Here is a 27,769-nt window from a genome sequence, read left to right on the forward strand (position 1 = left end):
TAAGAAAAATAGAGTTGGATTACTTTTTTCCGTGATCTTTTCAAATCGCCATATTATTCTTTCTTACGTTAATATTTTGCGCCATCGAATATACAAATGTCCCTGAAGGTTTACGATAAATTGTAATCAGTAAAATGTCAAACAAAATCATTCTTTTGTAGAATTAAAACCCAATTAGTTATTAATCTTTCCTATACAAGTAGCATAAAACATCAACTTTTACCATCAATCCTATTAGTGGTTAATCTCAAACATCAATATTTGACCTAATTTAGTAGTACTACATATTTTCACTGAATCCAGTATAATGATTCGAGGCATTGGCATCAAATTGTGTCATGAGAATATGCCCCTGTACAGTTGTCCCCATTCAAACGTCCAAATAGGCAATTGTATGGAAATATGGCTGCCCTAAGTCATCAGCCGTGAACATAAGTGTGATGACATTGCAGATCCAAATGGATGGATAAGAACATGACGCTTGTCTCAGTCATATCTCTTACCTACCGCCCGAGATGCACTGAATATTTCTCCAGCCCGTAACATCGCCACCAAACCCGTCTTTGCTTAACCAGGAAATCGTATTTAATTAGCCAAATCAAGCCAAAATGGTGACAACTTGTATTCGTTAAATTCCATTAATTATTCAACGAATCAGAGATTCCTAGTCCCGAGTCAATGACTAGGAAGAGAGAGAAACAAAGAAACAAACACATAAACAATGGGTCCTTACTGTAAGGAAATCAGAAAAGGGTATAGGGAAGCCTGAAGACAACTTTATCCCCCTATACAAATGGAGGTCACTTTGAGAAGCTAAAGACATAGGGCCATCGTAATTACTTTTTAGGGTTGTTCTTTTTGTTTCAAGAAAAGATTCCTAAATCACGTGAGAAGGGAGACCCTTGTGGAACCATAATGTTGTGCGATCATGAATAAAGGAGAAACAAAATGATAAACAACGTCGTCAAAATACAATGAGAAAGAGACCGTTATTGAAAATGAAAGAGAGGAAAAGATGAAAATGAGAGAAATGGGGGACAAAAAGTAGACAGTTTAATATCAAAATTCTTAGAGTGTAATCCGTGACATTTTAGAGTTGTTTGTGTATACATTTGTATCTGTGTTTATAAATTTGATAGGAGATGGTAAGACGTTTGTCTTTCATTATCTACCTATCCATTAAGAGAAGTGAATCTTTACGAAGGTCGTGATAATGAAAGATATTTTTGCTAAGTACATGTAAAACAATGTCGATAAACAATATATACCAATTTAGTGAACTCAAAAATACAAGTCAATTTTTGAAATGTATCTCTTGTAAGTTGTAACCCACTTGAAGTTAACTTACTTCGAACTAAATGTTGCACAATATATTAATTTGTTTCATTCATGGACAACTATTCAACCAACATCAAATACCATTCGACAATTGCTGTCTATTTGGATACAGGAGATGCTACAACTACTTAAAAGATTACTTTAGCATATTCCCTTCTAAATCAAATAAAAACATTGTGAGGATCTTTTTAGGCATATCAAATAAAAACAAATGTTTCTCAACAAAAAAAAAAAAAAAAAACAAATGTGTATGTGAGGATCTTTCCTATTAGGCATTGATCTACCCATGCTATCATTGGTCCTGCATCAAACATCTCTTGACACATTACTTCTATTTGTCAACCATATTAAACTCAAAAATGATGTTTTACATTCATTGTTATAAAGTAATTGCTTTCATGAATATATTATTGTCATCATGAAGAGATCATATGAGTCACCTTGTAACCTGTTTACTTAGCGAGACTGATTAATGAAATGTTATTTTTGTAGCAAGAAAGATTAACTTGTTCCACATACCAGTCTTTCTTGCGACAATAATTAGTTTGTTTTTAATTTTTTTGACATACAATATAAATATAAATATTCATTACAAGACAGTAATTTATCACGAAGAGATAAGACATACATCACTTGTGACGCTCCAAACCCAACAGTTACCGATATTGTCCTCCCTTTTGTCACCACCCTCGCACGGATGGTAAGAGGTTTTGTTCGTGGCAAGAGCACTCCCAGCTCCCCCAAAAGGCCTCGGCACTTACCAAGCTTGAGCATATACCTATAGTCCAGGTTCCGGACACTCTCGTGACCGATGTGGGACTATCACATTACAATTCATGAATTGAATAAGTATTATGTCAGTCAAATTTAAGACATTTTGAGTCCTTAAAAACCATATATTAAAGGCATCACAAGAAGTCTAAAGCCTATGTAATATAATCTTACTTTATTTATAAAAAAATTCAACAAATCTTAGATTCCCACGTCTACTAGATCAAACTTGAGGCTTTTTACGTGCGGAGTGAGTGTCCAAACACAAATGTGTGGACAATTAGTAATCAAATATTCATATCAGGATATTCAGGAGCTCTAGTTCAACTAAAAAAAAAGAAAGGATATTCAGGAGCTCTACATAGACCATAAATGGACCTCCCTATACCAATCACCAAAAAGAGAGAGAGAGATAGAGACGTAATCATCCACCAAATTAGACCATAAATTTGACTCTCCACCCACGACCCACCCCACGAACCCCACGCCTTCCGCAGAAAAGGTTTTCATTTTTATCAGATCTCCTTTTCTCTTCCCCTCTCGTTACAAAAAAAAAACACAAACAAGAGAGAGAGAGAGAAAGCAAAAGAAAATATACAACAGTCATGGCCGCCACCGCATTCTCAAACCTTCTCTCTTATCCATCTCTCAAGAAATCATCATCTGCTTCTCCTTCTCTTTCATGGCGTCCATCTCTTCCTTCATCTTTCAAATCCATTCCTTCTCGATCCAGAAGAACCGAAACATTCATCGTTATGGCAATGGATGCAAAACCTACTGTTCTTGTTGCAGAAAAGCTAGGTCAAGCTGGACTCGATTTATTGAAAGATTTCGCTAATGTTGATTGCTCGTATAATTTGAGTCAGGAAGAACTTTGCACAAAGATCTCTCTTTGTGATGCGTTAATCGTTCGTAGTGGAACAAAAGTTAGTAGAGAAGTGTTTGAATCTTCCGGTGGAAGGCTTAAAGTTGTTGGAAGAGCTGGTGTTGGTATTGATAATGTCGATCTATCGGCGGCGACTGAACATGGTTGTCTTGTTGTTAATGCTCCTACTGCTAACACTGTTGCTGCTGCCGAACATGGAATCGCTCTTCTTACTTCCATGGCTAGGAATGTTGCTCAAGCTGATGCTTCTGTTAAAGCTGGTAATAAACTTATCTCAATCTTGTATACTTCATTTTGTTTAAGTGATTTGGTTGAATGTGGAAACTCTTAGGTTATTATGATTTGTTTTTGTTTTCTTCTATGAATTGGTTTAGAAATGAAGAGTATTTTCACTTGTAAATGTTCAATTTAGATCTCTTATTTAGTGTGATTGTTTATATATACTTTTAAGGATTTTGATATATTTATGGAGATTTTTGGTAGTTTATTTGTGTCTGTGAATGATGAGTAAATAGGATTGACAAAATTTGAAGACTTATTCTTCCCCCTTTTTCGACTCGTCCAGATTAAGTCAGAATTTTAGATATATTGCAAGACCTGTGAAAAGGGTTATGAATGAAATCTTCTTTAGCAATCGGTATGGTTTAGAGTAAGACATTTAGAAGCAGAGTTAAGGCACAACCTTGTCTAACATAATAGTGAAACTTCTCAGTGTCGGCCACAATGTGCATAAATTGTTTACGTTTAGTTTGTTTTGAGTTCCATCAACATTTTCTTACTTTGATTCTTGTTTGTTGAATTCAGGAAAGTGGCTAAGGAACAAATATGTTGGTGTTTCTCTTGTTGGAAAGACACTTGCTGTTATGGGGTTTGGAAAGGTTGGATCAGAAGTTGCTCGACGTGCCAAGGGTCTCGGTATGCATGTGATTGCACATGATCCATATGCCCCTGCTGATCGTGCCCGTGCAGTTGGAGTTGAGTTGGTATCCTTTGACGACGCCTTAAAAACCGCAGATTTCATCTCACTCCACATGCCTCTTACTCCTGCTACATCCAAGGTTCTTAATGACGAAGCTTTTGCCAAAATGAAGAAAGGAGTTCGGATTGTTAATGTTGCCCGTGGTGGTGTTATTGATGAAGAAGCTCTTGTGAGGGCGCTAAATGACGGAACTGTTGCTCAGGTAATTTTTGTTCATTCTCAAACACTTCACTTCCTATTTTTGAGAACTTCAGAAGAGAGCACTGACCAAGTTTTCGTTTCTCTTGTTCAGGCAGCACTTGATGTCTTCGCCGTGGAGCCACCCAAAGACAGCCCACTAGTACAACATGAAAATGTAACTGCAACTCCACATCTTGGAGCCAGCACTATGGAAGCACAAGTATGTAACAGGATCAGATTTAAGTAATGGTTCATTCATGTCTCATAATCGGCATATAATGTTCATATTTATATTTATAATTTAATGTGGTATGCAGGAAGGTGTGGCCATTGAAATAGCTGAAGCTGTAGTTGGAGCCTTGAAAGGAGAGCTTGCTGCCACTGCAGTAAATGCACCTATGGTTCCTGCTGAGGTATTTCTAAACTTCGTTAGTATTTTTTCGATCCAGATGGAAAGGTCATGGAATTGCTGTTTTCGCGACTAGTTACCCTTTTAACTGATCTTACCATCTTTTTCACCCATCTGGAAAGCTTCATATCAAACTATCTTCACATACTTCAAGACCAAGGATTAAAAAATCAACTATTGTAATTGTTCTAATTGCCTATCTTGCTCTTCATTGTGTGAACATAATCAAACCCAAGGAGCAGAGCAGAAAACATTCGCTGAATCTAAATCATGAATTAGAAAATAATACAGAATTTCATAAATTCCTTTTCTGATTGCAGGTTCTTTCAGAGCTCGCACCATTTGTTATTCTGGCCGAAAAGCTTGGTAGATTAGCCGTGCAGTTAGTCGCAGGTGGAAGCGGTGTAAAGTCAGTGAAGGTAACTTATGCTTCAGCTAGAGGTCCTGATGATCTCGACACTAGACTTCTCCGAGCCATGATCACCAAGGGACTTATCGAGCCAATATCCAGTGTGTTTGTGAACTTAGTAAATGCCGATTTCACCGCAAAACAAAGAGGTTTAAGAATCACAGAAGAAAGAATTCTCCTTGATGGTTCACCCGAAAACCCACTCGAATACGTCCAAGTTCAAATTGCTAACGTTGAGTCAAAATTCGCCAGTGCCATTTCCGAAAGCGGAGAAGTTAAAGTAGAAGGAAGAGTGAAAGACGGAGTCCCACATCTAACTAAAGTTGGATCGTTCGAAGTTGATGTTAGCTTAGAAGGAAGCCTAATATTGTGCAGTCAAGTAGATCAACCTGGTATGATTGGGAAAGTTGGAAGTGTCTTGGGTGAGGAAAATGTTAATGTAAGTTTCATGAGTGTCGGAAGAATTGCTCCTCGTAAGCAAGCAGTTATGGCAATTGGTGTGGACGAACAACCAAGCAAGTCGACTTTGAAGAAGATCGGGGAGATCCCTGCCATCGAAGAATTTGTGTTCCTCAAGTTATAAAATGATTTGGGTTTTAGTTTAAGGATTGATTTGGGTTTTGGTTTAGATGCTCAATTTTGAAGTGATTTTTGCAATAAAAAGAGAGATCTGTAGGGGTGGTGCTGGTAGTAGTTAGGGTTTGAAAGAACTAGTGTTATGTAATCCACATGTTATTTGAATACTTGAGCTTGTTGTGCTTGTCTTATTTCTTATAACAGTGTTTTTGAATGATTTTTGTTGTCACTTCAAACCCCAAGCGAGCAGGTCTCTGGACTCCCAACTATGGAGCAAAACTGATAGCAAACTGACCTATTTGTTTTTGCTTGTTTGGAAATCTGAGATTAGATCAGATAATGTCTCAAATTTGGGCACAAGCTCGAGTGGGATTAACGATAAGCTAAATCTGATAGAGAGGCCAAATCACTCGAACCAAACTAGACTGAACTAAACCAAACTGAAGCCAAACTAGACTGAACCACACCAAAGTGGTAGTATCCGAGCCAAACTAGACTGAACTAAACCAAACTGAAGCCAAACTAGACTGAACCACACCAAAGTGGCAGTATCCGAGCCAAACTAGACTGAACTAAAACCAAACTGAAGCCAAACTAGACTGAACCACACCAAAGTGGCAGTATCCGAGCCAAACTAGACTGAACTAAACCAAACTGAAGCCAAACTAGACCGAACCACACTAAATTGGTAGTATCCGAGCCAAACTAGACTGAACTAAACCAAACTGAAGCCAAACTAGACTGAACCACACCAAAGTGGCAGTATCCGAGCCAAACTAGATTGAACTAAACCAAACTAGACTGAACCACACCAAAGTGGCAGTATCCGAGCCAAACTAGACTGAACTAAACCAAACTGAAGCCAAACTAGACTGAACCACACCAAAGTGGCAGTATCTGAGTCTCCAATATATTTGAAAGTATGCAGTTAAACTTGGGGTTCTGTTCAGGCTCAGGGAGAGCCTGTGCTGAACCTTAGCAGAACAACTAAGCTAGTGGTTCAACTAGTTACTTGGTCCACTCAACGGAGTCAACCCGAGCCCTACTGACGCCGAACTTACAACCTATATATCAATGAATAAACCAATAAAAAGAAATCTCTAATTATAAACCCATGTATTGAAACAAAATCAACTGTTTCCAAAAAAAAAAAAACTGTAATTAGAAGAGTCCACAACCTAAAATCGTATCCCACTTTCACTTATCGTAGGCTCCCATAACCTAGGATCATAGAAGTTTGATTCCATGTACATTTTCTCCTTATTTGTCACAAGTTTGAGATTCCATACAATTCATCTTTCTAATCTTAAATCGATAGTAAGATTCAACTACGAATCATCTTGTTCTTGACAATGGACACTATCAGTTAGAAAGACGAAAGTTTGAATTGTATTTTCCTTAGTCTTTTCCAATAATTTGGAGCGAAAGTATTTTCCTTCGATTTACCGATAAAATCAAAGTAAGACCCAGTTTCATCAAGGAATTGGTAAAGAGACTCGTTGAGTCAACTCGTTTAGTCGGTACACCGATAACAATGCATACTCAAAGGAGGCGACAAGATATACACAACTATACTAATAGTTATCTAGACATATCCCGCCTCAATGGCTCATCCATGTGTCCTTTCACTGTGGATACTCAGAGACCAATTTCTTCTTCATTATTTATTTAAATTGATCAAATTAGGAAATATATGCAATGAAAGGCTTCCATTGAAGTGATTAGTGGAGTAGAATATGAAGAACTAGCAATCCTATAAATTAATGAATAAAACATTAAAGAAAAAGAGATATCAAATAAACAGTATTTTATAAATTAATCCAAAATCTTACTGTTTACAAAAACCTATATACCTAATATAGACGTATATTCCTATTCGGATTTTACTTATATCAGAGATATGCTCCCATAACCTAGGATCATAGAAGCTTGATTCTTTACACTTTTTTTCCTTCTCCTTATTCTTCACAAGTTTGAGATTCCGTTCGAACAACTCGACCGAGCAAGAAGTAATAGTTATCGATCCTTCTTCGCAAACTTCTGTTATCTCTCCGATATTCTCTTTCTCTAAACGTTCAAGTAATGCTCTGAATGATGCATAAGATAGATACCTTTCGGGAACTTCATATTTCTTTCTTTCTTGACCCACATATATCACCACTTTTGCTTCTTTATTTTCAACCAATAATCCAGGTGTTACCCTTGTTGTTGTTGTTCTTGGTGATGAAGATAATGCTGCTACTTCTCTGTTTTTATTTTCAGAAATAGGCAACCTGGAAGCAAGAGGAGGGGGATGAAGAGGAGAAACTACCTCCTTGGGATTGTAATTAGAGCAACAGAAACAAGAACCTAAAAACTTTTTCATGGTTACGAAAAAAATTTCAAAATTGAATCGCAGGACATAAAGAATTATTTGAATCGATGAAGTTAGAAATAGGAACAGGGGAACTGTATTTATAGTACTAATTAGAAGTTGTTTTCGAATCAAAAAAGGATTAGTATATGAAAATTGGGTTAAATGTAATGGACGGTTTGGATTTTTGGGATTACCTTTTAGGGTTATTTCTTATTTAACTCCCTATTTTATGACCGGATTCCTTCTCGCCCCCTACTTTTACAAAAATATCCAAATGACCTCCCTTTTGAACTTTCCATAAATTGCCTGTTCATTGACTGTTATTTTTTTATTGTTACACCTAAAGTACCCTTTCTAATCTATTTCTTGTTTCTCTCTTCCATTTTCTCTTTTTTCTTCTTCACTATCAACTACTTTTGTATCCTTTTATTTCTTCAACATACTTTATTAATGGACGTCTAAAAAATCAATACTTTTTTTCAATTCTTGTTTCCTTTCATACTCCAAGACCAATTAGAGTCTTGCTCATAGATGGCCGGGCTAGCCCTAAAAGCGAGGAACACTTCTCAACTTTAGTATTGAGAACCGCACCACAACATATAGTTGGACAGGTAAACACACTGGAGGAGAAATGGTATATAACCTTCATAAGAAAGAACTACAAGATTTTGTATATACATCTCTACTTATTATACTAATACAAGTTATTATCTTCATAAAGATAGATTTAGGGTTTTAAAGTTCATAACCTGGGAATCTAGCCTGGGCAGGTTCAACCATATCAAGGAAGAGATAAGTGACTCCCCCAATCCCTTCAAAAAGGGAATATGGGTGATCTCCATGCATTTTTCCATCTGATATTAGCTTATTCGCGTTATCAAGTAAGAAGCAAGCAAATGTTTTAGCTCGATAGAGATACTTCACGTCGCCTGTTAATCGGTGTAGTGACAAAAAACATAGGCAAATGCTTTAGCTCGATAGAGATACTTCACGTCGAATTGAATTGAATAAGTCATAGCAGATACAATTGGCAATGATTACTCAATTGCCGGGAAGGAGTTGATGATCTCTTTTTTGAGATCATTTGACATCAGATCAAGTTTCAGTGCCTAATGTCCAATTTTGGGAAAGATAAGTCTCTTCAGTATAGCCATCAATACTAGCTGGACCAGTAGATATAAGGCACTTAAATCATTAGAAAGGATTTTACCTCAGTAGCTTTGGCAAGGGTGAGAGCAACACCAGGGGAACCATGGCACCAGTGCACAAGCCGATCACACTCACTTCCCTCGCTTGCAGGGGTAATTTCCACTAGTGAAGCGATTCCTAATCATATAATGTAGAGTTCCTTTGACATCCTCAATGTCATCTGGTTTGAGTTCCATATCCATCAAAACTGAAAAGATCGAATAAAATGAGAATTAACTTCTGCCTTATATACACTTTCGTCCAAACCCAACAAGAAAATTAGTTCAATAACCTTGTTAGATGGAAGGACAGGTACAGCTATATAGTGTAAAGAGGGTGTAAGCATAATAATGTAAAGAGGATGTAAGTGTGATGGGCAGGGGTATATGTGTCTTCACACATTTTTCATTTACTGTTAGAACTAACTGTTTAGTTAGTTATGAGTTAGAAAGTTTGTTATAACTAATAACAAACTTTCTCTCTCTAACAACTTCTGTAATCTCGACTATATAAGGAACTAATCCTTCCTTATTCTAGTTAATAAGAATAATCACATGCTTTCTCTATCTTCTCTCAATTCTCTGATCTTACATGGTAACAGAGCTTCTAGGTTTTCAAATTGCTTCCGCGAAATAACTAAAAGAGAGAAACTTCTGGTTTTCATGGCATCATCATCTTCAACACCTTACACACTCAATATCATGAATTTTATGTTGCCTAACTTGTATACTATATTATCGTCTTGTTTCTTTCAACAATGATAATGTCCTTTTGAATTTTTTTTTGCAGAGATAAACAGTCAGTATTTTAACTAAAATTCCTTAAATGAAAAACAGAAGGTTAGTACTCTGAGGCGAGTGATCTCTTTCCTTAAGACAATAATATGCACTGTTTATTGTACCAACAGTATAGGCGATTTGTCTTCCAGGATACAACGGATTACCTTTTGGGATCGAGGTACTTGGATCTGAAAACTCTTTCGAACGTCAGTAAGTATTGAAAACTCTTGAATGCGTGCGGGCGCCTCTAAAGCGCCTTAAATGAAAACTCTTTCGAACGTCAGTAAGTATTGAAAACTCTTGAATGCGTGCGGGCGCCTCTAAAGCGCCCTAAACGCCATGCACCACGCAAATCGTTGGACCTTTATTTCATTCATACTATAGTATGGGAGAGCAGCTTATTATAAACCCTACATATTCCTCTAACTTACCCGATATGGGACTTTCCTTAAATATTTCACATATTTAAACCAAAACTTCGAAAATTAATATCTTATTCATACGGAATCGGTTTTGAGCAAACCAAAGCTTGAAATTCAAGCCCTCGACGAGACTAATGCAACGGTACGTTATTTGAGTTGTTTCGACAAAGGGAACCTTGTCAAAAGGGAAAAAAAACGCTCCTGCTGGAAAGTCGATTCCAACATTTTACATATCCGAAAATCTTGATGAGAACAATTTCTTACTTTGGCGAGATCAGTTCGAGACTATTTTCATTCGTAACGAGCTGAATGGCTACGTCGATGGCTCGATCACACAACCTGAACCTTCAATTATTGATTCAGAAAAAAAGGAGATCATTAATCCAGCTTTTCAACATTGGCGCAAATATGATAGTTTTGTCAAATCATGTTTGAAAGCAACCTTCTCGAGATCAATTTCATCTGATGTTCTAGGTCTTGAAATTGCTAATCAGATCTGAAGTTATTTGAACGAGATCTATGCTGAGGAATTCGAAGCTAAACAAGATTTACTTCGAACGCAAATTCAGAATATTCAAAGAGGTAATGCTTCTGTTAATGATTATCTTAGAAAGATAAAATCACTTGCAGATTCATTATCCTCAGTCAATGATAAAGTTTCTGATAGAAAAATAAATCGAATTATTTTAGCTGGTTTAGGAAAGAAATTTAGTCAATTTGTTATTGCAATTGACAATAAAACAGATAGAATTCACTTTCCTGAATTACGATCAAAATTGCTCCATCATGAGCAATGGCTTTTCTCTCTTAAGATACTAATGAACAATCAGCTTATTATGTAAATCAAGGTTCAAATCGAAATAAAAAATCCTATAGACAAGGATCAAATCAGTGTAAATCGAATCAGAAATACAAATTAGATAGCTCTAAATCTGTGCACACTCAAGGTCTTAAAAATCAGGTTGAGCTTCCAAATCAAAATACATCAGAACAACAATCTCAGCACCCACTTATGAACCAAAAGGCAGTGAACTTCGAATTCACTTCGTTTCCTTGTGGTATTTGTGATAAGTGGGGACATCAAGAAAATAAATGTCGATTCAGGTATACTCCTAACAAACCCCTGAGTTCTCAAACTTTTGTTGGTCTTCACATTAACTAAAACAAATTTTCCTCAAATCTCATTGATGAGAATAATTCAGAATCATTTCAAGAGGAATATAATTTGACTGTTCTTGAAGAATGTAACCTAGCTGCTACTGCAGTTACTACCACTTCTAAGACATGGCTTGCTGATTCAGGAGCTTCCAGTCACATGAAATATGATCTTCAGGTATTGACTCATACAACTCCTTGTTTAGGACATGAATCTGTCATGGTTGGTAGTGGTACTTCTATACCAATAGTGAGCACTGGCCACACACATTGAATACTCCAAATCATGATTTCAATTTACATAATATTTTAGTGGTTCCTCAAATCTACTGTCTATTGCTAAATTCACAGAACACAATGACCGTTTTATTGAATTTTTCCTTGGGGATATAGCATCAAAGACTATCTAGTGATGTTCTTATAGAGGGTCCAATGGTGAATAATCTCTATCCTATTGAACGTCACACTGAAACAACCACACTCAGTAAGAATGTTATTTTAACAGCTTCTCCTTCTTTATGGCACAAAAGACTTGGGCATACCGCCAAAGGAATATTAGAGATTCTGAATACAAGAGGTCTAATTCAACTAGATTCTAAAGAGTTTATTAAAGTCTGTCACTCTTGCCAATTGGGCAAAAGCAAATGTCTGTCAGCCTTTCTCTTTGTCTGATAGGAGCACCTCTTTCTAATCTTAAATCGATAGTGTGATTCGACTACGAACCATCTATTCTGGATAACAGACATTATCGGTTAAAAATACGAAAGATTTTGAATTGTTATCTTCCTTAGTCTTTTCCATTAACTTAGAGCGAAAATATTTTTGATTGATTTACCGATAAAATCAAAGTAAGACCCAGTTTCATCAATGACTTGGTAAAGGAAATCGTTGAGTCAACTCGTTTGATCGGTACACTGATAACAACAATATATAATCAAGGAGGCGACAAGATATACACAACTATAGTAATAGTTATCTAGACATATCCGGACTCAAGGGCTGGCCAGTGACTCCTTTCATGTCGATACTTTACATGGAATTCTTCTTCATTATTTTTTGAAGTTGTCAAATTAGGAAATATATGCAATGAAAGGCTTCCATTGAAGTGATTAGTTGAGTAGAATATGAAGAACTAGCAATTCTATTAATGAATAAGAAATTAAAGTAAGAAAAATATCAAATAAACAATATTTTATAAAGAAACCCATGTATTGAAAACAAAATCATACTGTTTATAAAATCCCATCTAATTTAGACAAATATCCGTATTAGGCTTTTACTTATCAGAGATATGCTTCCATAACCTAGGATCATAGAAGCTTGATTCCTTACGCATATTTTCCTTCTCCTTATACTTCACAAGTTTGAGATTCCGTTCGAACAACTCGATCGAGCAAGAAGTAATAGTTATCGACCCTTCTTCACTTTCTTCTTCTTTTATCTCTCCAATATTCTCTTTTTCTAAACGTTCAAGTAGTGCCCTGAATGATGCATAAGATAGATAACTTTTAGGAACTTCATATTTCTTTCTTTCTTGACTAACATATATCACCACTTTTGCTTCTTTATTTTGAACCGAGAATCCAGATGATACCCTAGTTGTTGTTCTTGGTGATGATGTTGATAATGCTGCTGCTTCTCTATTTTTATTTTCAGAAATATCAGAAACTGGCAACTTCGAAGCAAGAGGAGGAGGATGAGGAGAAACTACCTCCTTGGGATTATTATTATGAGAGCAACAAAAACAACCTAACAACTTTTTCATCATGACTTCTAAGAAAACAAAGAGAATTGAATTGGAGGAGCAGAAGATTTGTTGATTGAAATTGATGAAGTTGAAATTGGAACAGGGGAAGTGTTTTTATAGTATTAATGCAAGACGTTTTCTAACTAAAAACGGATTAGCATATGAAAATAGGGTTAAACATGTAATCTAGGGAGTGGATTGTTTGGATTAAAAGCATTGATTATCTATGGTTATTTATGATTGGAATCTAGCTGACCCCTACTTATTCAAACATACCAATATGACCTCCCTTTTGAACTTTCCACACATAGCTGTTCTTTTTTAATCATCAACTACTTTTTCACCCTTTCATTTCTTCAAAATACTTAATGGAAGTCTAAGAAATCAATAAATTTTTCAATTCATGTTTCCATTCATACCCCAAGACCAATTAGACCCTCCCGCCCCCCCTCCTCATAGGTGTCCCGGCTAGCCCTGAAAAGTGAGGAACATTTCTGAACACCAAACCTCACCCACCACAAGATATAATTCGACAGGTAAACACAGTAGAGGAGAGGTGGTATATAACCTTCACAAGAAAGAACTACAAGATTTCATATATACAATTCGGACTTATTATACTAATACAAGTTATTTTCTTCATAAATATAGATTTAGGGTTTCAAAGTTCATAACCTGGGAATTTAGCCTGAGCAGGTTCAACCATATCAAGGAAGAGATGAGTCACTCCTCCAACCCCTTCAAAAAGGGAATATGTGTGATCTCATCCATGCATTTTTCCTTCTGATATTAGCTTATTCGCGTTATCAAGTAAGAAGCAAGCAAATGCTTTAGCTCGATACGTCGCATTGGTATAGTGACAAAAAAACATAAGCATTTCCACTCGCTCCATGGCAAATCCCAACACGCTTTAGTAATCCTCGTTTCCAGACCACTTCTCCTGCATCAATAGCTGCCTGCAGAAACTCTTTATCTTTGAATACCTGTTATCATTAAACAATTCATTCTTGTCACCCTAAGAAATTGCTTGAAAATATAAGCAGACTATGGCGGTGAAGCTAGATGAAAAGCTCGGATTAGGTTGGTTTGTGTGAAGTATAAGCATAACCCCACATGGACAAAACGTGAGTCCTACGACCAAGAATAAAATACACGGCGCCTCTCTATTCATTACTGCTTGTTTTGAGTTAGATGCCCATAGACTTAAAAGACACAGGTTAGACTCAACAAAGCCACATGTGAGAGGTGAGTCAGGTGACTGAGAATAGTCCCAGATTGACAAAGGGGATTATCGAGAGTCGAGACCAAGATTATAATATCTAGGGCCTCTAAACTAGTTGCAATTAATTTTGAGTTGGATGCCCATAAACTTATCAGAAAGTGTCCCAGTCGAATTGAATACGTCATAGCAGATCAATTGGCAATGATTACTCAATTGCCGGGAAGGAGTTGATCATCTCTTTTTTGGGATCATTTGAGATCATATCAAGTTTCAGTGCCTAATGTCCAATTTTGGGAAAGATAAGTCTCTTTAGTATAGCTATTAGTTTGCAAATTATGCTACCCTAGCCCATCACTACTAGCTGGACCAGTAGATATAAGGCACTTAAATCATCAGAAAGGATTTTACCTCAGCAGCTTTGGCAAGGGTGAGAGCAACACCAGGGGAACCATGACACCAGCTTTGTTAGACAACTTTCTTCCTTCCTTGATCATATCTTTAACTACTTCACCCTGCACAATTTCCATCATAACCCGGTAAATATGATCTAATCAAATGAGAGATTGAACCAAATGAGAATTAACTACTGCCTTATACACACTTTCATCCCAACCCAATACGAAAATTCGTTTGCTTACCTTCCTCTAGAATGAATTGAGTCCAAGTGAAAAGCTTACTTACAGTGAAGGAAGATGAAACAGTTCCACCATTGATATGTTTGTTTAAGAAAGAACAAGCCCATAAAAAACCAGCTCTCCCATACAATAACTCATTAGGAACATCTCTGGTGGCAGCTTAATCTGTACATATTTAAAAGTGACATTATCTGGTTCAAGTTTTCCTACAAAAACCAAGTCATTCTTTATAGTTTCCTTTACCCTTTTCTCTAATTATGTACCTCTTGAAATTGGGTAAGAAAATGATTTAGCATTCTTTCGTCACCAGCATGCTTTGCTGCCACTGCTCCTAGGGCACAAACACCAGCTCTCCCACATAAGAATGTGACATACCTTCCACCCAAACACATAAATCAGACCAACAACTCCATATGGACCATTGTGTGTGTGTGGAAAAATCCATTGAGCTGAAATTGATCACTTTTGTGAGTGTAATTTTAAAAGTAACGAATCTTCATTGAACTGAATTAATGTCTTCTTGTGTGACGCCCTAAGCCTTAACAATTATCGATATTGTCCCTGCTTTAGTCACCTCAGACCCAAGCCCACTTAATTTCGGAGTTGTGATGGAATTAATGTGTTTAGATGCTCAATTTTGAAGTGATTTTTGCAATAAAAAGAGAGATCTTTAGGAGTGGTGCTGGTAGTAGTCAGGGCTTGAAAGAACTAGTATTATGTAATCCCCATGTTATTTGAATACTTGAGCTTGTGCTTGTCTTATATCTTTTAACAGTGTTTTTGACTGATTTTTGTTTTGTCACTTCAAACTTCAAGCAAGCAGGTTTGGACTCTGGTAGTCTGGTATGGAGCAAAACTGATAGCAAACTAACCCATTTGTTTTTGCTTGTTTGGAATTCTGGATTAACGATCAGATAAAGTCTCAAATGTGGGAACAAGCTCAAGTGGGATTCATGGTAAGCTAAAATTGAGAAAGAGGCTGAATCGGTCGAGCCAAACTAGATTGAACTACACCATAGTGGCAGTATCCGAGTCTCCAATATATTTGAAACTATGCAATTAAACTCGGGGATGAAACTATGCAGTTAAACTTGGGGTTCTGTTCGGGCTCAGGGAGAGCCTGAGCTGAACCTTAGCCGAACAACTAAGCCAGTGGTTCAATTAGTTACTCGGTCCACTCAATGGAGTCAACCCCCGGAGTCCTACGGACACTGAACTTACAACCTATATATCAATGAACAAACCAATAAAAAGAAATCTCAAATTATAAACCCATGTATTGAAACAAAATCTTCTGTTTTCAACCTAAAATTGTATCCCACTCTCGCTTATCGGATATGCTCCCATAACCTATGATCACAGAAGCTTGAGATTCCATACAATTCATCTTTCTAATCTTAAATCGATAGTGAGATTCAACTACGAACCATCTTGTTCTTTTTAACAGACACTATCAGTTAGAAAGACGAAAGATTTTGAATTGTATCTTCCTTAGTCTTTTCCAATAATTTGGAGCCAAAATATTTTCGATTGATTTGCCGATAAAATCAAAGTAAGACCCAATTTCATCAATGACTTGGTAAAGAGACTCGTTGAGTCAAGATATACACAACTATAGTAATAGTTATCTAGATATATCCGGCCTCAATGGCTCATCAATGAGTCTTTTCACCGTGGATACTTCACATCAATTTCTTCATTAGTTTTTTAAGTTGATCAAATTAGGAAATATATGCAATGAAAGGCTTCCAATGAAGTGATTAGTGGAGTAAAATATGAAGAACTAGCAACCCTATATAAATATATTAATGAATAAAACATTAAAGAAAAAAAAATCAAATAAACAGTATTTTATAAAAGAAACCCATATATGAAACAAAATCTTACTGTTTACAAAAACCAAATCTAATTTAGACAGATATTCTTCTTAGGATTTCACTTATCAGAGATATGCTCCCATAACCTAGGATCATAGAAGCTTGATTCCTTACGCATATTTTCCTTCTCCTTATACTTCACAAGTTTGAGATTCCGTTCAAACAACTCGATGGAGCAAGAAGTAATAGTTATCGACCCTTCTTCGAATACTTCTGTTATCTCTCCGATATTCTCCTTTTCTAAACGTTCAAGTAATGCTCTGAATGATGCATAGGATAGATAAATTTTAGGAATTTCGTATTTCTTTCTTTCTTGACTAACATATATTACCACTTTTTCTTCAACTTTATTTTGAACCAATAATCCAGATGATACCCTTGTTGTTGTTCTTGGTGATGATGAAGATAATGCTGTTACTTCTCTGTTTTTGTTTTCAGAACCATCAGAAATTGGAAACTTGGAAGCAAGAGGAGGAGGAGAAACTACCTCCTTGGGTTTATTATGAATGCAACAGAAACAACCTAACAATTTCTTCATCATGACTATGAAGAAAAGACAGAGAATTGAATCAGACCAGTAGTAGAAGATAATTTTGAAATTGGAACAGGGGAAGAGTTTTTATAGTATTAATAATGGAATACGTTTTTAGTTAGAAAAAGGATTAGTATGAAAAAATAGGGTTAAACATGTACTAATGTTTATCTTTTAGGGTTATTTATTGTTTAGCCCCTAGTTTATGATTGTAATTTTTTGATTAATGTAGGGCATATTTGGTATTTCGAGGTTTTGACTTTTTTTTTTTTTTTTTATTTATTTATTTAATTTGGTCGAGTTTTATAGAGGAAAAGTTGGGCGTGAGTTCCTCACCGTGAGAGATTGTTTTCTTGTCTTTGATTCTAAGTTTTAGTTTTTCAACTTTCTCTCTCTTTAGGGTTTATTGTAAAACTTGAAATAGGTTTGTAAATCTATCTACTTTTTGATGTAAAGAGTTTGATTGAAATCAGACAAATGTAAGTTTTACAATTAAGAATTCAGATTAGGGTTAGTATTTATTTTAGTTTCTCTCTATTCCTAAATAGTTTAGTTTCATTAAAATCAGGTTTATGAGTAATTCTAAACCCTAACTCTCAGGTCTTGAATACTGAAATTAAGTTAAAAATTACATAGGGGTAATAACTAGAAAGGTCAAAATAATATTAAAAATGAGTCGAAAAGCACAGAACATTTGAAAATTATTATTCAGGTCAAAAAGTATAAAAAGACTAAATTGTCCTTTTTTGTCTTTTTGTGTAACTAAAATCATTTATTTTCTATAAACTTTAAATCAATATAACTTTTGTTTGAGATGTCGGATTTCAATAATATTTATATATTTAGAAATGATTTTTCATTAGCTTTTTAACAAGATCCACTTTGAATATTTTTTTTTTCAAAAAAAACCCAGAAAAAAAATGGTGTTTTTTCACTTACGTTTTTCTGCAAACACATGTTTGCACAATCTATTCTGCAAACAACTGTTTGCAGCAATCTGTTATGCAAACAAACGTTTGCAAACAAGTTCTGCAAACATGTATTTGCATTTGCGATTTTGCAAACTGCCTTTGCATGTGTGACAATGCAAATTGAGTTTGCATTTGCGACATTACAAACTCAGTTTGCACACGTTTACATCTTCACAAAATTTTCATTGTATTCAATAAATAAATAGTTTATATTTACAATAAATAGATACTCAAGAATTGATCATATATGAAATATAAAAAGCTTTAAAAATTACAAACAACCTCGCATAGAAAGAGTCCAAGTATAAATGGATATATGGTATGTCAATCAATATCTCTTACATTCTTGAATGTCCCTATCTTTACAAAGAAATCTATCATTTCTCTCACCTTATCTAAACTTAAGAGATCAAAAGCGGAGCCCTACAAATTTTCACCCCACCAAACAATTCCTGTCTCATATCTTTGAAGCAAAATCCCAAAACTCAATTAATTGTAAACTGTAGACTGTGTTTGCATAATGTAAACGGAAAACTGTGTTTGTAAAATATAGAATGCAAATATAATTTGCAAGCTTTGCATACAAACCAACTAAAGAACTTCCAACAACAAATCCAAACCCAGATTTGATCAAATGAGTATGATTTTTTTCCTTCATTTACATTTACTAATCCACCAAATGCTTCATTTACGTTTTCCTTCATTTTGAGCAAACTCAGAGATAACTGAAGTCCAAGATACTTCATGTAGTCAAACAATTCAAGACAAATACGAACTAGAAGATAGTGGAACTAGTTCAGAACTGTAGAATGCCTATTTCATATTCAATTTTCCATGATAGATTTCAAGAACCTAGTACTAAAGCACATATATATAAATAGACAACCATAACTTTAACAAAAGAAGATATATCTATCTACCTTTTTGATATGTGTATATAATTTCTAATTCCATTTATACATAAAAGTAGCACGGATAGGAAGATTCACGTATGACCAAAAACTAAATGTTTGAAAATGAATATGAAAATACGCAGTTATATTCAAAGAAATGGTGAGGTAGGTTCAAGTGTTCGGACTACAAAAACCGGAATGCACCTCTACTTACAATCTTCTAGAACGCTTTTGTATCGAATATCCAAACATTCTTATCTAAGAACACACAAAATTATACATATATTATTCATAAGGTTAAACAAACAATTCGTAAATTCAAACAAACCAACTAAAGAACATACCAACAAGAGTATAGCTTATAAATCCAACTCAAATCCTTTCTGAATCAAATCCTTGGATTCCTTTTCCTCTTTCCAAATTCGAAAGTCTGGGACATGCAGAGAAAACAGTCGTAAAACATTACTGAATCAGGCTCGAACCCATCATCATCTCGTCAAACAATTCCATACTTTCTCAGACTTCCCACTCTGATAATAACAAGATATAACATTGTTCCAAGAAGTTGCGTTTCTTTCGGTCATTTCATCGAACAGTTTGGTTGCCGAATCAAATTGATTACATTTTGCATACAAACCCACTAAACTTCCAACAACAACAACAAATCCAAACTCAGATTTAATCAAATGGGTATGAATTTTTTTTTTCCTTCATTTACATTTACTAATCCACCAAATGCTTCATTTACATTTTCTTTCATTTTGAGGCTTTGAGCAAACCCAGAGATAGCTGAAGTCCAAATAGTTGATCATGATCTCTAACTCTGTAAAAGTCATTCCTTGCATCAACCATTAGATCTCATTTAGCATCTAAATCAACAAGTTCGCTATTTAAAAAGGTATTCTCTTCATATCCTATTTGAATTATTTTACCATGAATTTGTAAACCCAAACACAAATCCAACAGTTTTGAACATGAAATTAGAACAGTATAGATATTCTCTTAATACTTTGTCTTCTTTCTCACTCTAAAACTGAGTAAAATCCACACACAACAGATGCACATAAGAGATTCGACAACTTATTTACTTTAAAACTCCGGACACAAAAAAATTTAAATCGAAACCCTAACAAAGAGAAAGTAGAATTTTAGAGAGAGAGAGCAAACGAGTGAACATATCAGGGATACAAGTGACGAGAAACAATGGCTTCGCCTAGGGTGATCGCATCTTCCTCGACTTCGTCGAATTCGGATAAGGCAGATTAATCCTCTACTTGTTATAATCACAACTTCATCATGAAGAAGAAGGTGTTTACTTCGAAGATGTTAATCGATGAAGAAGAAGAACCGAGATGAAGAAGATTCGTGAAGCAAGAACGAAAAAACCCTAAACATATACAGTATCTGGTTTTTAAGAGAGAGAAAGAGTGTGAATTAAATAAGAAAGGGTATTTAGGGAAAGAAAAAAAAAATAGAAAATGACCTGATTGATAATTAATCATATTATTTTGAACTCTATGTCTCATTCCTTATAATATTTTAGCACATTTTAATTAATAGGAAAATATCTAGGTTTTTTTTTGTTATTATGATATTATTTTGAACCCAAACAACCATTTTCCCAAATACATAATAATTGATATGCTAAATGTATAGTTTTTATTTGTGTCTTCTTTATTGATATGCTAAATGTATAGTTTTATTTCGTTCAATTATTTTTGCTCTATTTTTTTATTTCTCAAACTAACTCTTGTTGTATCATATTTTACATATTCTTTTATTTTTGTAAGTGACAAATGGGAAAAATGACATACTTGTGCTTATGTCGGTAACTAGATATACTGCAACAGAGATAGGTCGTTTTGCTCTCGATAATCTATAGAGAAAATTTTGTTAGAAAATTCGAATTACTTCAAGGAAGAGTTTGCCCCGGCTAACTTGAAATCCTGGTTCCGCCCCTGAATATGACCTCTTTTTTTCATGTTGTTCTCTAAAGTGCCCTTTCTAATCTGTTTCTTGTTTCCCTCTTCCATTTTTTCTTTTTTCTTCTTCATGATTGCTCGTCTTGCTCTACATTGTGTGAACACAAACAAACCAAAAGAGAAGAGCAGAAAACTTTCGGTGAATTGTTCTTAACCACCTCTAATAGCACCCACCACGCTAGATATTTCTATATGATAAAATCAAATTGAAAAGTATACGGACTAATGAATATGACAATGCAATAGAACTGATTCTTGATCCTGAAAGCTTCTAAGGTTGAATCGACGATTATGAACTAGATATGAATTATAAAAGAACAAAGAATCTCATAAATTCCTTTCCTGATCACAGGTACATTCAGAGCTCGCACCATTAGTTGGCAGAGAAGCTTGGTAGATTAGCCGTGCAGTTAGTCGCAGGTTGAAGCAGTGTAAAATCAGATGAAGGTAACTTATGCTTCAGCTAGAGGTCCTGATGATCTCGACACTAGACTTCTTCGAGCCATGATCACCAAGGGGCTCATCGGGCCAATATCCAGTGTATTCGTCAACTTAGTAAATGTTGAAAAATAATGTCTTTGAGATGAGAACTTTATCTTTGAAATTTATACTTTTATTTCTCAAAGATAATTACAAACACTTTGCTTTATAAACTTATGACTCACAACTCAAACACTCTTTTTAACTACACCCACACTCACTCTTTATATACTCTCACTTATACACAACCTCTCAAGTTGCTTGATCTTGTGGTGATCAAATGAGAAGGGTTACATAGGTATTTATACTAGTCCTAGGATATTTCTAGAGTATGTAAGATACTTTCTAGAAGCTTCTCTAGAAAGTTGTAGAACCATTATTCTAGAAGTAGTTTTCTAGAATACAATAATAAAATAATAATCTAGATACTAGATATTTTTGTAGTTAAGGATAATTCTAGAGAAAGAATTCTCTAGAAAGAACCTTCTAGAAGATGAAGGAGAGTTTGATGGTGATACTTTCAACACTCCCTCTCAACATCAACTCTCCTGGCTTTGCTCAGCTCTTGAAGTCATACCAAGCTTCTTTCGAAAATCGCCAAGCTTTGCAACGCCTAGTCCTTTCGTGAATATATCTGCTACCTGGTTCTCTGTATTGATTGCTCTCATCTCTATCTCACCTTGAAGTACCTTCTCTCTAATAAAGTGATAGTGTACCTCCACATGTTTAGTTCTTGCATGGAATACTGGATTTTCAGCTAGGCGTACCGCTGACTGATTATCACAGTATAATGTCACTGCAGAATCTGCAATCTGATGTAAATCTCTCATTAGCTGCATCAGCCATGTGCTTTCTTGAGCTGCCATAGTTGTTGCTCTATATTCTGCCTCTGTGGTTGACAGAGATACAGTTGGTTGCCTTTTGCTGCACCAAGATATGGCTCCTGAACCAAGGCTAAATGTATATCCTGTAGTTGACCTTCGTGTGTCATGATCTCCTGCATAATCTGCATCGCAATAGCCAACTACTTTACAAGCTTCACCTTTCTTGTATAGAATACCGTAGTCAATAGTACCCTTCACGTATCTCAAAATTCTTTTCACTGCTTCCAAGTGAGGCTTTTTTGGGTCCTGCATAAACCGACTTGCGACTCCAACGGAAAATGCTATATCAGGTCGTGTCAGTGTCAGGTAGATTAAACTTCCTACCAATTGTCGGTACATTGTTGTGTCAGTGAGGTCCTTGCCTTCTTTTGCACACAACTTAGTATTAGGCTCCATCGGTGTTGAGATAGGCTTGCAATCTTGCATTCCATACTTTTGTAGTAAATCTTTGGCGTACTTGTGTTGACAGACAAATATGCCATGGTTAGTTCGATCTACCTCAAGCCCAAGAAAGTGTTTCAATTCTCCAAGCTCCTTCATCTGAAATCTTACTGATAAGTTTTCTCTTGTTTGATGGATTTCTTCTTTGTCGTCTCCTGTGATGATTAAATCATCTACATAGACTAGTATAATTGTTAGTCTTCCTTCTCGTACTTTTATGAACAAGCTTGAATCAGCATGTGTAACCGAATATCCACTTTGAACTAAGAACTCTGCTATTTTGCCATACCAAGCTCTCGGGGGTTGTTTCAATCCATATAATGCCTTCTTCAGCTTGCAAACATAGGCTGGTTGGGCTTTGCTCTCAAATCCCCTTGGTTGCTCCATGTATATCTCTTTGTCTAATTCTCCGTGAAGGAACGCATTTTTGACGTCCATCTGCCACATCTTCCAGGACTTACTTGCTGCTAGTGCTATTAGGACTCTTATGGTTGTCATCTTAGACACTGGACTAAATGTCTCATCATAGTCTAGTCCGTATTGTTGTGAGAATCCCCGAGCTACCAGTCTAGCCTTATATCTATCAATAGATCCATCAGGACGAGTTTTTACCTTATAAACCCATTTGCAAGATATTGGGTTCACATCCTTTGGCTTAGGAACTAGCTCCCAGGTTTGATTTTGCTTCAGTGCAGAAATTTCTTCTTCCATTGCTTTCTGCCACTCGACCCTTTGTGAAGCTTCTTCATAACACGTCGGTTCTATGTCCTCGGCTAAATTTGCATTATGATACTTAGAGTTAGGTTTTCTTTGCCTGGTTGACCTTCTAAGTGTTGTCTCTGCTTCTTTATTTTGTTGATTTGTTTGTCTTTCTTCTGAAGTCTCTGAGTGTACCCCAGTTTTCCGTGGACTATGTAATCTTTCTGGACTAAGTTCAGCGTCTCTGATTCCTTCTAGAGGACTTAGTTCCTCCTCTTCCTCAAGTTGTACTTCTTTTTGCTTATCTTCTCCTAACTTTTCTTGGAGCTTTTCTTCTAAGCTCTCGGAGTCTGGAAGCACCATCTGTTGTGTCGTCCACCAACTTGCAGCTTCATCAAATACTACATTTCTTGATGTATGACAACGACCGGTCGTAGGATCGCAACATTTCCATCCTTTTCTTTCATTATCATATCCTACGAAGATACATCGTATTGCTTTCTTATCGAACTTGCTACGTAGATGATCAGGTACAAACACGTAGCACACACATCCAAAAACTCTAAAGTGACTTACTGCAGGCTTAGCTTTCCACAACTTCTGATAAGGTGATACAAACCCTAACTTTGCTTGTGGAAGTCTATTTATTATATCTGCAGTTGTTTTCATGCACTCTGCCCAAAAACGACTAGAAACATTTTTGGCATGTAACATGCTTCGACATATTTCTGCAAGATGCCTATTTTTTCTCTCAGCCACACCATTTTGTTGTGGGGTATTTGAGCAAGTCAGTTGTCTTCGAATGTGGCATTCTTTAAGGTAGTTTGAGAACTCTTCGGAGGTATACTCTCCCTCATTATCTGTGCGTAAGCACTTAATTTTCTTTCCTACTTCGTTTTCAATCTTTTCTCGAAACTCCTTAAATATGCCGAAGACATCAGACTTATTTTTTAAGAAATATACCCATACATACCTTGAGTAATCGTCGATGAAGGTCACCATGTATTGTTTCCCACTAATGGATGCTTGCTTCACTTTTCCAAACACATCTGAATGAACTAGCTCCAGAGGCTCCTTAGCCCTGAACTTTGATTCTTTGTATGGTAGTTGATGTGCTTTACCATATTGGCTCCCCGCACAGATGGTATCTCCTCGAATATCTAATTGTGGGAGACCTTTCAACATTGATTTTTCCATCATTATCTTCAGCTTTTGATAGCTCACATGTCCTAATCGTGCATGCCATAAGTCTGCAGTCTCATTCTTTCGTGTCTTATCTACGTATGCTGATTCTGCTGAGAATACGTAAATAGATTCTAGTCGTTGCCCCTTCATTATTGGTGTCCCTGAAATTTTAAGGTCGTGATATACCTTTACATCTTCAGGACCAAACAATACATAGTTACCTGATGATGTCATTTGTGACACTGATACTAAGTTCTTCTTCATTCCTGGAACATGGAAGACGTTTTGTAACTGCACTTGTTGAGGACTGAGACGAGAACTTACTATTGACTTTCCTACATGTGCAATTGGCAATCTTGAGTTACTGGCTGTAAGTACCACTCTGCCTCCTGTGTACTCACACATATTTGACAGCTTCTTCTTGTCACCGGTCATATGATTGGAGCACCCAGAATCAACGATCCAATCTTCATCATAATTTACTCTTTTAGGGTCAGATGCTGCAACTACTGCTAGCTCTTCTTCATTTGTACTTGGATTTATCTTCTCTCCAGCACTCGATTCTTGGGCGGACCCAGTTACCGCCACAGTAGCATGGAAGTCCCATTCATCTTCACTACTATCTTTTTGACCACTCGAAGTTACTACATTGCCTTCGAATGGTTTCTTTTTGTACCAACAGTCTCTGGCAAAATGACCCTTTTTTCCGCAATTGAAACATTCATTATTGCGTCTTTGATCTCCCTTAGTAGACTGATATTTTTCCTTTGGAATTTGAGTTCCCTTTGATCTTAAACTCGTATCATGTGACTTCTCTGTCTTTCTTTCATATTTTGTAAAGTTTTTCCTTTCATATTTTCCTTTACTCTTGTTGTTGAAGAGTGCCTCCTCTTCATTCCTTGTTGAGAGACCAAAATCTTGTTTGGACAATGTCTCCTCTTCAGCTAATAGGTTCTCTAACTCTAGTAGAGATGGTTGAGTGGCCCAGCCACGAACTGCTGTGATTGTTTGCTTGTATTCAGGTTTCAAACCCCGAACAATCAATCTTTTCATCCGATCTTCGTCGATTTTTGCCTTTGGATCTAACTCATTAATCTCTCGACAAATATTTTTTATTTTAAGAAAATATTGATTGATCGACATTTTGCCTTGCGTGGTACTCATCAACTCATTTTCTAAGAGTTGGAGACGAGCTAAGTTAGTTTTAGAGAAAAGGGATGCAAACCTGTCCCATGCTGCCTTAGGTGTATCCGCGTCTTCAATATGCTCAAGTAGTTCATCCTCGATTGTAGTCTTCAGCACATATAATGCTTTTCCAGCTTTGATTCGCCATTTTCTAAGCTCATTAATATTATCTTTTGGTGGAGTAGTTTCGATACCACCAACCACCTCCCACAAGTCTTGTCCTTCCAAGTAAGACTTGATACGTGTCTGCCAATATCTGTAGTTACTGTTGTTGAGTTTAGTGAGTCCACCAGTTGAGCTAGCAAGATCCGCCATTGCTTTGATGATGCAAAATTACCAAACTTGGTCCCAGACCAATTTTCTTCACAGTCCCAGACTGTTCTCTAAATGTTGAATAACACTTAGCGAGCCTTAACGGATAAAGAACGATCCTTGATTGTCTAGCTCTGATTCCAGATTGTTGAAAAATAATGTCTTTGAGATGAGAACTTTATCTTTGAAATGTATACTTTTATTTCTCAAAGATAATTACAAACACTTTGCTTTATAGACTTATGACTCACAACTCAAACACTCTTTTTAACTACACCCACACTCACTCTTTATATACTCTCACTTATACACAACCTCTCAAGTTGCTTGATCTTGTGGTGATCAAATGAGAAGGGTTACATAGGTATTTATACTAGTCCTAGGATATTTCTAGAGTATGTAAGATACTTTCTAGAAGCTTCTAGAAAGTTGTAGAACCATTATTCTAGAAGTAGTTTTCTAGAATACAATAATAAAATAATAATCTAGATACTAGATATTTTTATAGTTAAGGATAATTCTAGAGAAAGAATTCTCTAGAAAGAACCTTTTAGAAGATGGAGAGTTTGATGGTGATACTTTCAACAGTAAATGCCTATTTCACCGCAAAACAAAGAGGTTTAAGAATCACAGAAGAACAATTCTCTTTGATGGTTCATCCGAAAACCCACTCGGATACATCTAAGTTCAAATTGCTAACGTGGAGTCAAAATTCGCCAGTGCCATGTCCGAAAGCGGTGAAGTTAAAATAGAAGGAAGAGTGAAAGACGGAGTCCCACATCTAACTAAAGTTGGATCGTTCGAAGTTTTTTTTTTTTGATGAGAATGGATCGTTCGAAGTTGATGTTAGCTTAAAAGGAAGCCTAATATTGTGCAGTCAAATAGATCAACCTGGTATGATTGGGAAAGTTGGAAGTGTCTTGGGTGAGGAAAATGTTAACGTAAGTTGTACGAGTGCGGGAAGAATTTCTCCTCATAAGCAAGCAGTTATGGCAATTGGTGTGGACGAACAACCAAGCCAGTCGACTTTGAAGAGGATCGGAGAAATCCCTGCCATTGAAGAAATTGTGCTCCTGAAGTTATAACATGAATTGGGTTTCGGATTTTAGTTTAAGGGTTACTTTGGGTTTTGGTGTAGATGCTCAATTTTCAAGTGATTTTTGCAATAAAAAGAGAGATCAGTATAGGTGGTGATTGTAGTAGTTAGGGTTTGAAGAACTAGTATTATGTAATCCACATGTTATTATAATCCTTCTGCTTGTCTTATTTCTTTCAA

General features: G+C 36.0%; 1 protein-coding gene, 1 long non-coding RNA gene and 1 pseudogene across 3 annotated transcripts; 2 read left to right on the top strand and 1 right to left on the bottom strand.

Annotated features, from left to right (window-relative positions):
• Positions 1 to 2,641: 2,641 nt before the first annotated feature.
• LOC147565853 (D-3-phosphoglycerate dehydrogenase 3, chloroplastic-like) lies at positions 2,642 to 5,765 on the top strand. The gene is made up of 5 exons (XM_086652332.1): positions 2,642 to 3,255; positions 3,800 to 4,176; positions 4,267 to 4,374; positions 4,472 to 4,567; positions 4,884 to 5,765. Exons 1-5 carry the CDS (start codon positions 2,715 to 2,717, stop codon positions 5,553 to 5,555), a joined length of 1,794 nt encoding a protein of 597 aa, XP_086508458.1. The 5' UTR covers positions 2,642 to 2,714; the 3' UTR covers positions 5,556 to 5,765.
• Positions 5,766 to 7,285: 1,520 nt separating this feature from the next.
• On the bottom strand, positions 7,286 to 15,444 carry LOC147565854 (lanC-like protein GCL2; annotated as a pseudogene). The gene is made up of 9 exons (XR_015230413.1): positions 15,296 to 15,444; positions 15,099 to 15,201; positions 14,858 to 14,929; positions 14,079 to 14,178; positions 13,871 to 13,933; positions 12,781 to 13,221; positions 9,094 to 9,300; positions 8,654 to 8,873; positions 7,286 to 7,821 (listed from the first exon to the last, which is right to left on the bottom strand). The product of XR_015230413.1 is annotated as a lanC-like protein GCL2 (transcript).
• A 2,351-nt stretch (positions 15,445 to 17,795) lies between these two features.
• Positions 17,796 to 27,769, top strand: LOC147565855 (uncharacterized). Its single transcript, XR_015230304.1, has 3 exons — positions 17,796 to 17,940; positions 21,660 to 21,862; positions 27,082 to 27,769. It is a non-coding gene; the product is annotated as an uncharacterized LOC147565855 (long non-coding RNA).

The sequence above is a fragment of the Eschscholzia californica genome, unplaced genomic scaffold (assembly GCF_041429995.1).
Source record: "Eschscholzia californica isolate CP2 unplaced genomic scaffold, dmEscCali1.0.p SCAF_1, whole genome shotgun sequence".
NCBI classification, from domain to species: domain Eukaryota; kingdom Viridiplantae; phylum Streptophyta; class Magnoliopsida; order Ranunculales; family Papaveraceae; genus Eschscholzia; species Eschscholzia californica.